Genomic DNA, 12,752 nt, shown 5'->3' with positions numbered 1-12,752 from the left:
CTTTGAGCAGTGCATTTGGTGAATGGTAAAGGAGAGAAATCCATCCGCTGGCTCTACTATCCCATTGTCAAGATCAACCTCCAGCAGGTGGCCCAGAGTGGAGGTCAGGGCACATGGTATACATGAGGGAAGTGCCATTGGGTCATGGTGCACATGCCAAGAGAAACTGGGATCCTTGCCTGGCAGATGCAGCAGCCTGAGTACACAGCAGCAGAACTAGTGAGACCTGTGGCTACAGACTCCAGCCTGAGCAGTCCAGCACCCCTGCCCAGCATTGCTTAATGGTCAGTGTGTGCATTCTAAAAGCACCAAAGCCTTAGGACAAAGTCTTAGTGACCAGCCAAAAAACAGTGCAGCCAGAGCCTTAGAGGTCTTCAGTAGCCAAAATCAAATTCAGCTCCAGATGACAGTTCCAAATAAATTATTGCAAATAACCATGGTAAAAACCCCACGTGGCCTATGCCAGGTAAATACCACTGATGCATCAAGCATCCACCATGGCCGTAGCAGAAACTTCTATCCTTCCTGTGCATTTGCTCCTCTGAAGTCTCCCCTGTTTCTTAAGGTTTGAAGCCTTGCAGGCACCTGTCTGTGAACTTCTGCTTCATGCTATTTTTTTTGGGGGGGGGTCCAGGGATCTGACCCAGGGCCTCACTTATGCTAGGCAAGCACTCTACCACTGAGCTACATCTGCAGCCAGAAGTGGGTCCTTTGGAACTTAGGACAGAGGACAACACAAACTCCTGTGAGATGCCCTTGGCCATGACACAGGGGGAGACGGACTGGCTGGTCCACACATGCCCACACTCTCTTTCCATCCTCTTCAGGGAGCTAAGTAGCTGTTCCTTATCGGGGGACTAAGGCAGAGAGGGACCAGGGGTGTGGTGTAATGGGCTCCCTCCCCACGGCAGGGTGGGGACATCAGGAGTGTGAGAAATGCTTCTCCCTCAGACACCCAAACTCCAGGGCACTCGTGTCCAGATCTCCTGAAAGCTCAGTGGGCAGGGCTCGGGGGCACAGGAGGGGCCTGTGGACTCCTGAGCTGAGTGCTGAAGGACCCTCTTCATTTCTCTGAGCAGTTATCCAGGAGTCTTGTCTTCCCTGGCTGGGTCAGGAGGGCAGGTGCCCAGCACCCTCACTGGGTCACCATCTCCTTAATGAACCCCACACATCACTGATGAGGAGGCCTGAGGATCTGGAAGTGCCGAGGGCGAGTGTGCCCTCTGTTGGTCCCGTGGGTGTGTCTAGAAGCTCCTCTTCAGAACATGGTGGGTAACTGTCAACTGCGGACCTCAGCCTTGGGGCCACGGGAGTTATTCTGAGAAAACAGGCAAAGTCCCATTCTATACATTTATCCACTAAGAGCTGAGCATCTGACTGACCAAGTCCTGTACTGTGGGCTGCGGTGATGTGAGAATTGGGGAGGGTCTCTCTCTGTCTGTCTCTCTGTCTCTGTGCCTGTGTCTCTCTTTCTCTCTTGTAAGGATGATAAGAAAAAAAGATGCAAAAAAAAGTTATAGAGACCCAGAGGAAGAAAGTGAAGCTTCCCTGAGAGGGGAATTAGGTCTTGCAGGACAAGTGACTTCCACAGATAAGTCAAAGAGGGAACAGTTACTGGAACAGATGTGGAAAGGTATGGCCACTTGAAATCAGGTGTGTGTGTGTGTGTGTGTGTGTGTGTGTGTGTGTCAGGAGCGTGGGGTGCCTGTTCCTGTGGTGGTGGGGAAGGATTGGAGATGAAGCTGGAAGTTTGGGTTGGAATTAAACTGCAAAGAGCCCTGTGCCCACAGGAAAGAGTGAGCTCTCTGGAAAACAAGGGAATCCCAGCAGAGGGATCAACAGGCTGGACAGTTCATCCTGCTGATCCTACTGGGAATGAATGGGGGTGGAAGAGTCTGGAGTAGGGACACCAGTCTCAGGTGACTACAATAGTCCTCGTGGTTGACAAGAGCCGGTACCAGGGCAGGGGCAGAGGGAACACGATTTATGAGATACGTAAGACAGACAGCAGAATGGATTGGACTGGGTGACCAATTCAGTGTAGAGAGCCAGAGACAGCTGGGTGTCTCCTGGCTGGGGTGACTGGGACAGAGGTGTGTCTTCAGCTAAAAAGAAGGAGATGAAAGGGGAAAAAGGAAGGGAGAGGGAGGGAAGGAGTAAGGAGAGAAAAAAAAAATTTGTGGTTCACCTGATTGTTTTTTTTTTTCTTGAGTTTCAGATACCTGCAGGCAATGCTGGTTTTGTAAAAAACAGTTAAAAAGTCCACTCCAGACTGACAGGTTGGTCTGATGGGAATTATTTTATTGGTATCCCCAAACATTCTGAGATCTGAGGACATGAATTGCATTCCCCTGCAATAAGAGTTAATCAGTAAAGATATGGATAAATTTGTGGAGGTGATGTGCAGCATTCATTAGGAGACTTATCCAACATTCAATTTGACAATGATTTATTGAAAGCCAGCCATATGCCAGGCACCATGCTGGTCTCTGTGTGTACATCAATTGGAGTTGTGCTTTGCTTTTATGGCCTCTCGAAGTTGTTGGAGAACCAGAAATGCCCCCAGCCCCATGTTTCTGCAACAGAAGAGAGATGTGGAAGAAAGAATGTGGTCTTGCCCTGGGTTACTTTAGTTTGGGCTTTGCTACTACCTGGCTATGTGGTCATCATCATCTGGTTTCCTCCCAGTTCTCTGGTTCTCAATTTCTAGCAGCAAATTTAGGGTTGTCCTAATAAACTTTAAGTTCTCTCCCCACATTGACAATGGTAATTACAAATCTGTCAAAGTGCCATAGGTGCCCAAAGGAGAGGCGGTGGGGTGGATACTGGTGGGGCTTAGGGAAAGGGCAGAATTCAGTAGATGGAGATGATGGGAAAGGCCTTTCAGGAGAAGGAATTGCAGAAGGGCTGAGCTAGGAAATGGAGAAGAGCACCTCCCAACTAGGGGCAGGGTCTGGAGGGCATGTTGATGCATAGGGTGTTCATTCACCCTTCACGGGAAAGTGTGGGGAAACAAAGATGGCGGCAGCCACCTTCCCCCACCCAGGGTGGCTGATAAAATCCAATATGCTGCAGGGAATTTCTGTATGCCACAGCAGCTGGCGGTGCTCTGGCTGAAGGACAGCTTCAGGAACAGTGTGATCTGTGTGCAAGCCCCCCGTGGAGTTACATGGAGGGCAGCCAGGCCTCCTGCACCTCAGCTCTCAGTAAGGTTCCTGGACCTGTGGCATCAGCGTCACCTGGAAGTTTGTTACAAATGGAGAATCTCAGGCTCCACCCAGCCTCACGGAGCCAGGATCTGCAATTTCATAAGATCCTCAGGTATTCCGGAGGCACGTTAAAGTCTGAGAAACCCTCTTTCTTGATAAGCCAAATTCCTCACCCCAGCTGCTTCTCTTTTATTTCTTGCTCAGAGGAAACAGAAGTACCTCTTGAATTTTTCTCGGGAGCATGCTGAAGCTGGATCAGATGCCAGTTTGATTACCCATAGTTTCTTCTTCACTTATTCAGTCAAATGGTAATTTGCATATATTCCAATATGCATTCTAGCAGTGTCCTTGGGCATCCTGGAAGGTTGGGGAAGACCTGGGAACCGGAGTGCAAAGTCCACTCACTTGGATGAATAGATATTGGCACAGGCGCAGGAGAGGAGTTAGACTCAAGTCAGGTGACCTTGGAGATTCAGACAGGTTGAAAAGCATGAAGTGCAGTCCACTAGAAGGACATCCATATGGCGTCCATCATCCTTGGGGCGTGTGCTTCCCATCTGGCAGGCTCCTGCAGTCGTCCCAGGAGGCTGATAGCAATTGAGAAGTGTACCCACGCGGGCAGGACCTCCCTGCTGGAATTGAGGACTGTCAGGACCCTCCCCCGAGCTGACACACTAAGGAAGCCTGGAAATGCAATGGGCCCCAAGTTGGGAGCAACTTATCACTAGATTAAAAAAGGAGCCACGAGGACAACGCTGTAACCTAGGAAATAAGTGGGAGTCCAGCAGGGCTCTGGGCTCGGTGCAGACAGAGCATTTGACACAAAAGCTGCTGGATGTGGCCTGGGGTGGCTTCAATCTTCCCATTTCAATGCTCCTTCTTCCCCACGGAGAGCACTGGGAGTCAGAGGCTGAGACAGCAGTTGGGGAGATGCGTGGACTCATCTGTGAGGAGCTGGGGAGGCCAGCTGGTGGGGCCCGGAGGCTGGGGTGCGTGCCTTCTTTACCTTGGCGTAGATGACAGAGGAGTCCTAGGAGGAAGGAACACTTAGGCGGGGGCCAGAGCTGTTGGGCCCCCGGGCGAGGCAACACAGGTCAGGAGACTCACCGTCTGATGGCTGAGGCTGTGTGCAGAGGCCGCTGTGGAAAGAAGGGGAGCGCTCAGCTGTGGAGGCCCACTCAGAGCTGTCCCTGTGCCCCGTGCTATAAGGCCAGTACTTTCCGCCCTAGGACCTCTCCTGCCCAGCAACTGCCCATTCTGTCCTCAGCCTTGGAGCGCTGACCAGCCCCCTCCTCAGCACCACCTCACACTTTGCTCCCCACTCTGAGCTTCCAGAAGCTCTCAAAAGAAGGGCTTCACCTTTGACCTTGGTAGTCCCTTGCCCCTAGAGTCATGTCACATATTATGGAGCATTGTCTGAAGCAGGCTTTAGAGAGAAGATTCCGAGTCCTGTCTCCCTGGGACGGAGCCCTGGGTCTGCCTTGCCACCCCTGTGGTCTGGGGCTAGTCACTCAACCTCTCCTGCCTCACTTGTCACATCTGTGTGATGGGAATCGGCATGTCATCTGCCTCTGGGCTTATTGCAGAGATGTATGCATCTATATGATACAGGCACATACTGTGCACCTGGTTTTAGATGGATAATTCCTATCCTCTGTCATGTGCTGAGCAGTTTCTGTGTGCCAGGTACAGTTCTGAGTGCTCTAAAGAAAATAAACTCGGGGCTGGGGTTGTGGCTCAGCGGTAGAGTGCTCTCCTAGCACGCGTGAGGCACTGGGGTCGATCCTCAGCACCACGTAAAAAGGAATTAAAGATGCTGTATCCACCTGCAACTTAAAAAGATAAATAAATATTGAAAAAAAAAAGAAAACAAACTCTCTATCATATGCAAGTATACTACAGTTATGTCTTTCTATATCTATATATGCTACAGGTACAGTTCTAAGGGATATCTAAGATATTTATACATATGATAAATATATATATATATATATATATATTTGTATCCTAGTTCTAAGGAAATATATATATAGCTGAGATCTTAGATGTAAATATATATCTTAGATCATATATATGTATCTCTCTCTAAGATCTCTTTCTATATTTACACAATTTTTATTTACACCCCTTTAGAGCCCTGTTCTAAGGCTAATCTATCTACCGACCAATCTATCAATCATCAATCTATATCTTAAATATATGTTAGATCATTTGTATATATACACACACATATATATATATCTTAGATGTATCTTAGATCTACAATGATGGGATTGGCGTCCTTAGAAAATGAGGCACAAGAAAGATGATCTCTCTACCATGAGAGGATGTAGCAAGAAAGCTCTTGTTTGCAAACCAGGAAGAGGAAGAGGGGACCCTGACCATGTTGGGGACTGTGAACAATAAATGATTATTTTGTAAGCCAACCAGTCTATAGTATTCTGTATAGGAGCCCAAAATACGACAGCAGAGAATAATAGTCCTGCTCCATTTTATAAACAAACAGCTTTACAGAGGGTTCAGTGACATCCCAAGGTGATGGTTCTGTACTGAGTTAGATTGTACTGAGGTCATCAGTTGAGGACAGAGAGAGCAGTACCATATGATGGGCTTGGGCTAACCCCAAACAGTGTAGGCACAAGTTGAGAAGCCCCAGTGAACTAGGCTGGGGGCAGCTGGCTCTGTGTCTGGCTGGCCCAGACCTTCTGGGGAGGAGGAGATGGAGCAGTAGGCTGTCGACGTTGAAGGCTGCCCAGAACCGGTGCTCCCTCTGCTCTTACCTGAATTTCTGCTTTCCTTCTGGAGGCAGGACACTTGGGAGTAAACCACGTCTTCTCCTCTAGAATTTACTTAGAGAGAAGTTGACGTGTCAGAGGACAGGAAGGAGCTTGCCTCTTAGCTGAGCCCTGTCCTCCTCCCCAGCCTGTTTATTGTCCAAAAGGACAAAACCTTCTGGGTCTGTGGGCTGTCGCCCCTCACCTCCGGTCCCAGCTCTTTCCCACACCGACCCTGTGGCCCAGCCCAACGGCGTGTCCCTGGTCCTCACCGTTCATGTACACCGGCTGCAGCTCTATCCATCCTGGCACATTGTGGTAGGTGGGGTCCTGGGGGTTGGAGTCTGAAGAGCGCCTGTGAGACACAGCAACACTGGTGTTTCCCAGGGGCCTGACACAGTGGCTATGGTGATCCCTCTCAGTGAATTTTTACCCCAGATGGGCAGACAAGCCTGGAATCATATTCATGACTACGAATCATGAGGAATTCATACTATGTGTTAGACTTTACAGCCACCAGGTATGTAACAGGCACTGTACTTGGAGCAATAGAAAGTTAGTTCTGTTTTATCTCCATTCTACAGGTAAAAAAATAATGGAGGTTTTACAAGGTGAAGTGACTGACCATGACCATGTGACCAGAAAGGGGAAAAAACAAAATTCAAACCAGGCTCCAGAACCTCTACTTTCACAGAGATCAGAATCAGAAAAGGTCTTAGGAACTCTGGATGGTTTAGATACTACTCCCACTGCCACCAGGGGCTTGCCCGGGGATAGTGTTGAGCCACGGTTTGGCTACTGAAGTCAGCCTCAAGGATCCAAGACAGTGGCCCTTCTTCAGCTGGCAGAGTGACTTCACTGGGTGACCAAGGTATGCGGCTCTATCTTCTTGGCTGTCATCACAACAGGTCTTGGTTAGGTTCACCAAGTCCAGAGCTTTCCAGGTTAATTAAGCTAAGTCATCTCAAGACATGGATGGACTCAGGGGTCACAGTGGTCACCCAGACAAACAAGCCAAGAGCTAGGGGTGGTTGTATAAGGATGTGAGCTGAGAAATAAAAAGTAGTGGATACTTGATGTGAGAAGAAGGCCTCTACAGTTGAAGTGGTGGATGGGAAGGTCCTGGGAATTGCCTTGAGGTATCCCAACAGAAGTGGTGACATGAAGCAGGTACCACCCATCTCAGCATCATACAGCAGAAACTGGGCTCTTGGTGATAATCAGGTTCAATTCCATTGTATACCCCATGGGAAATTCATTAACTACATGGAAACACAGCCCAGCTCTTACCTGGAGGGTTCAGAGGCAGTCCGTCCCCCTGTGAAAGAAAGCACAGAGGTATTTGATTTAGGAAAAGAGGACCTTCTTAGGGGGCCCAGCCGCAGGAGACTTACATAGAAATCACCAGGCATTGCTGCCAATACAGTCTGAATCCTTCCCAAGGGAGGTGATATATGGGGCACAAACTACTAAACAACTGACCCTGGCCTCCAAAGGAGTGTGGTTATAATGTGAAATAGGAGTCCACAAGTCATAGACCTTTATCTTGGAGTTTTTAAAGAGTGATCTTTAAAAATGGCAGGCAGTTTATTAGCTGCAAGGCAGGAAAAGAGACTTTATCATCTACAAACATAGTGTGCATTTAAAAAAAATCAACAAGTTACCAACTCCCATTTGGCTTCTGTTTTTCACTTCTGTTTCTCAGAGTTGATGTCCTCCTCTTCCCATCGCTTAGGGGTCTTTGTAGATACCCAGGGAGGCATGTTGCAATTTGGGGGGTTGGATAAGCTGCATGTCACCCAGGCTTGCTCCACTAACACGGCTCTTTCAGCAGTTTCAGATTTGGTAAAGAGGGCTTTGGGGGACCCAGTGGGAAAGGTAAAGAGGGATTGTGGGGTGGAAGGAGAGGAGCTTTTGAAAGCCTGGGGTACGGTCACACAGTCGGCATGAGGTTGAAGGAAGGCAGAGGAGGGAGGGGCTCAGGTGGAGGTGAGCCAGGAGCTTCTTACCTGCTTTCCTTGAAAGCCAATGGTAGAAGAGCAGAGCGCCAGCAGCCAGGACCACCGTCCCCAGCAGCCCCCCCAGGGACTCCTGGGGCCACAGGACCACTTTGGCTCTCCGTTAGCCCTGACGGGGAGACCCCATGCGTGAGCCCAAGACAGAGGCTTGTGGCCTTCAGCTGCTCTGACCCCTGAAGCTGGTGCCTGGCCTGGGAGACAGGACGAGCCTAGAGGCCCAGAATCCCTGAGGCCAAGCGGGTGTTGGTGTGGCACAGGACATGGCTCCTGGCTTTGTGAGGCAGGGCGTTGCCATGATTGAGACAGGGCTGAGGGTCAGGATGGACCAGTGAGAGAAGAGCCAGCAGCTAAACCCTGAATTCGATGATGCTCTTTGTCCCTGCCCCCACCACAAGTGCCATCGCTGGAGAAGCATTTGGAAATCTATCAGTTTATAGAGAGCCGCCAGCTTAGTGTACCTGGGAAGCACCCTCTTGGTAAAGCCCGTGAGAATGACCAGAGGGTCCCTGGAGGAAAGTTTTGGCTCACACCCGTGCCCTGGGCATAAGAGACTCACCTGTGATGCTGAGTGCCACCGCCTCACTGCGCTGGGCACCCTGGCCATTGTCAGCCTCGCATGAGTAGTTTCCAGAATGTTCTGCAGTCAGGGAGAGGTTGAAGGATGCCCCTCCCCCAGAGGGTGCCGAGCTGTTCCCCAGGGTGACGTCCTCCAGGTAAAACTGGTACAGGATCGGGGGAGAGCCCCTCAGGGCCTCGCAGTGAAGCTCCACCACGTCCCCCACCTCAGCCTGGGCCCTGGGAGCCCTGAGGGTGAGCACAGGGCGGGACACTGGAACTGAGACAAAACAAAATGTCCATGGCAGTTTCCACTTCTAACATATTTGTAAGAAAAAGAAAAGTGTTATAAATAATAATACTCTCTGAAAATGGATTAAAACAAACCATAGTTAATAACTGTGATGCATAAATACCTTTTCATGTACAGTAATATTCCATAGGAAATGTAGAAAGTGATGAAAACTTCAAATAGTCAGTAAATATAAAAAGACTTTTATCTTCATTATGAATACATTACATGTATGCAAGTAAAAACAACCTGAATACAATACAATTCCTTTTCCTTCTCACCCAATTAGCACAGCCCAAATGGATGGATAATACCTACAAGGTAATCAGGCACCTTGTTATTGACTAGGTGAGAAAGCAAATTTAAGACACTTCTTTGACAATTTGAAAATATCTACCAAATTTAAAACACTTTGAAAGCTTGGCCCAGCAAAACTACTTCTAGGACCATCTCCTTAGGGATACTGACATAATGTAGGTCAAAATTGTTTGTATACGGATTTCTACAATAGCTAAATATCAGAAATGACCCAGTAGACCAAGTAATGCAATAATGAAAGATAGCTAAGATGCATAGGTGTATTTTTAAGTGAAAAATGGAAGTTGGGTAACTATATGTGTAATATGATCCTACTTGGGTAAACAAATTCTGTGCCTCAATGTTCACAGAATATTTATGGAAAATACTCATGAAACAGTTAACAGGTAGTTATATCTAGGAAGAGAATTTAGAAAGAGACCTTTGTGAGGCCAGTATAGGAAAGATGCTTGGTGAAGGTCATATAGGAAGTTGGTCTTTAAAGCCAAGTCTGGAACATTCATCGTAACAGCCCTAAGAGACTTTTTCTTTACCCTGGGTCTCCCTAAACAAGGTTCTAAAGGTCATCGCCAAACAGATTAAAAGCTCAAAAGAAGCACTTTTCCTTTGGTTATTACACTTAATGGCAAGGGGTGAAAGGACAGCTTAGAGAAGACAAATTTAATTGATGGGGGCGATTTTTATCCCATGTCACCCTGCTGTCCCCTCCTCTGCCCCTGTCACCTGTGCCCTTCCTTTAAGGACCCAAAGGCTGGGAGGCTGTGCGGATGTTAGCATAGGATTTTAATATGGAATATGGATAAAACTTCTATTCCTGCGAATGAAGTGAACTCATGAGTAGAAGCTTCTTGGAAGTCAAGGAGAGAAGAACCCAGGAAAGGAAGGGTCTGATATTTTGGGGGAGCAGAGAAACCCATCCTCAGAATTCTTGGGTTTCCCTTTGTATGGATGTACCACCATAGGATCATTCATTCTCCTGTTCATAGGCATTTGAGTTGATTCTAGATTTTGGAAACTGCAAAGAAAGCCAACTATGAACATGCATCCTTTTGTGTGGAAAGTTTTCTCAGGTCAGCATCTAGAATAGAAATTTAAATGAGTGATTATTCTAAGGGTTGTGCAAGTGCAGCCCTGGACTGAATGCCTCCTTAAATTTTGCACTCTGGGTAGTTCTCTTGCCTCACCTAAGCCCAGCCCTGGTTTTCATTTCTTTAGGAATGGGATTATTGAGTCAATATCTAAGATTGGGACTGCCAAATCATGTGGCAAATGTAGGCTTAAAATTACAAGAAACTGTCAAACATCTTCCCAAAATAACTGTTTCATTTTACATTACCTCCAGCAGTGCACAAAAATTCCGATTCCTCCAAATCCTCTCCCAACATTTGGTGCTTTCAGTCTCCTTATGTTAGTCATTCTGAGATGGTATAATACTACGTCACTATGATTTTAATTTGGCATTTCTCTAATGATTAATGGGATTAAGCACTTTTTATGTGCTACTTTGCAACTTGTCTTTTGACAAAATGATCCGTGGCTTGTTCATTTGTCTTTCTATAGCAGCTGTTTTTAAGTAGCAAAGCAGGATGAAAAACAACTTTGAATATTTGTAAGTTAGGTCACAAAAGGAATGCAAAATGTTTGCAGTCGATTAGACATTCATACACCTATCGCTCTTCATCAAATCTTACACAAATACAGAAGATTATTTCATGAATCAAAGTAGCCCAAATCTAATAACCAAAGCTCTCCTAGTGGATCTCTTTTCCTATTATGACGTCTTAATATTCCTTCTGACATCAATTCCCTTACAAAATGTAATGTACAAACTAAATTTTTAAACATGTTAAAGAATGACTAAAACTCTGCAAACTGAGTTGTTGAATTTACAGAAAACTCTGGGAAGACAAATGAAATGAAACACAGAGTAAGATTATACATTATCAGACAGGGAAAATCCTCCAATTCATTCATGATTCTGATACTAATATACTCTCTGCAGGAATCTTGTTTGGCTGCATGCTACTGTATAAAAACTTCCTCTCAGATTCCAATGGCTGGACTCGGATCTGGTGCTGCCTCCAAGGCAGGGCTGGGTCTCAGCGGTGACCAATGGTGCCTTGGGTGAGGATTGATGGGTGCAAGGCTCCTGCTGCAGGTTTTCTGCAGTACCTGTGCTGGGCGACCCAGTCCTCAGGGAATCAGACTTGACCCAAGAGCTTGAGGAGGAGGAGCAGCTGATGAGGAGGCATCGAAAAGAGAAGAAGGAACTGCAAGGTGATGGGATGGGAAGTAGCAATTTAGAAGCCATCTGGATCCAGGGAAAGGCGTGGGTCAGCCAAAATTCAGGGCATGAATGACAAAAAAAAAAAAAAAAAAAAAAAAGGAGGAAGCAACTCACTGAAGATGTTGCTAAGTTGGAAAAAAGAAATGGAACAGAAACATAAAGAGGAACTGGAGCAATGGAGACTGACCTGCAAGGAGAATAAGATAGATACTGTTGCTGTCAATATTTCAAACTTGGTACTTGGAAATCAGCCGCCTCGGACAACACAGAAGAGACGGGAGAAGAAAGCTGCATTGGGAAAGGAGCAGGAGGGAAGGAGAGCTGAAGCTGAAACTGAGAACTTATCTGGAGCTAGACAGGTAGAAAGTGAAAACCTTGCTCAAATATTGGCAGTCGGAGAGTTGGAAATCAAACAGATTCCTTCTGATGACCACTGTGTGTAGAGAGCCATTGAGGGTCAACTGAAAGAACAGGACTGTGCTGGGACTGTGGCTGCCTTAAGAAGTCAAACTGCTGAATACATGCAAAGCCACGTGGAAGACTTTTTGCCATTTTTAACGAATCCTAATTCAGGAAATACGCATACTCCAGAAGAGTTTGAAAAGTACTGTGATGATATTGTAAACACAGCTGCGTGGGGAGACCAACTTGAGTAAGAGCTCCATCTCACATTTTACAAACACCAATAGAGATAATGCAGGCAGATTCTCCTGCTATTGTAGTTGGCAAAGAATATTCCAAACAACCATTAATACTTGTGTATATGAGACATGCATATGGATTAGGAGAACATCATAATTCTGTTGCACGGTGTGTAGCTACTGAAAATTGCAGCAAGTTTACAAAATGTTACACAGTTGTGTTTTAGTGCAGTGTGCCAATCGGAGTATTGCTACCAAGTGCTAAATTGTTCTAAATGCTACTGAAAACACAAGTACCTTAAGTCAATTTTAAGAATAAGTGTACTGCCAGGCTTTTTAGAAATAGGTCAGAGATAAACTTCAAACAGTGTCCTCTTTGTGGTATTTTTGAAACTTAAAAATTGATGTGGAGAATATCACTTATAGACCAAGGTGGTACCCTGTTTACTGATACAGTCTTATAATTTTTACTTATATTGCATCCTGGATATTTTGTTCTGCTTAAGGATATATTTTTAAATGTTTAGAAATTTCATCCCACTATTAAAATTTTCCAAAGAAAATTTCAGTGTCATTTTTCTAGAAGTGAAATGATTCATTCTCTGTCATTGATTACAAATGGTATTGTGATGGAAAATTTAATCAATGCTTATAAAAT

General features: G+C 46.4%; 1 protein-coding gene, 1 long non-coding RNA gene and 1 pseudogene across 2 annotated transcripts in view; 1 reads left to right on the top strand and 2 right to left on the bottom strand.

Moving 5' to 3' along the window:
* Positions 1-3,935: 3,935 nt before the first annotated feature.
* On the bottom strand, positions 3,936-6,384 carry LOC144367808 (uncharacterized). The gene is made up of 4 exons (XR_013427293.1): positions 6,256-6,384; positions 5,990-6,058; positions 4,317-4,348; positions 3,936-4,239 (listed from the first exon to the last, which is right to left on the bottom strand). It is a non-coding gene; the product is annotated as an uncharacterized LOC144367808 (long non-coding RNA).
* Positions 6,385-7,671: 1,287 nt separating this feature from the next.
* LOC144368757 (Fc receptor-like protein 3) overlaps positions 7,672-12,752 on the bottom strand; it is a 611,935-nt gene continuing 606,854 nt past the window's right edge. The window contains 2 exon segments of the mRNA XM_078027862.1: positions 7,672-7,838; positions 8,558-8,836. Of these exon segments, the coding sequence (XP_077883988.1) occupies positions 7,672-7,838; positions 8,558-8,836 (446 nt within the window).
* On the top strand, positions 11,186-12,407 carry LOC144368205 (deubiquitinase OTUD6B-like; annotated as a pseudogene).

Source organism: Ictidomys tridecemlineatus, chromosome 11 (genome assembly GCF_052094955.1).
Source record: "Ictidomys tridecemlineatus isolate mIctTri1 chromosome 11, mIctTri1.hap1, whole genome shotgun sequence".
Taxonomy (NCBI): domain Eukaryota; kingdom Metazoa; phylum Chordata; class Mammalia; order Rodentia; family Sciuridae; genus Ictidomys; species Ictidomys tridecemlineatus.
This window is presented reverse-complemented; position numbering and strand designations above follow the sequence as displayed.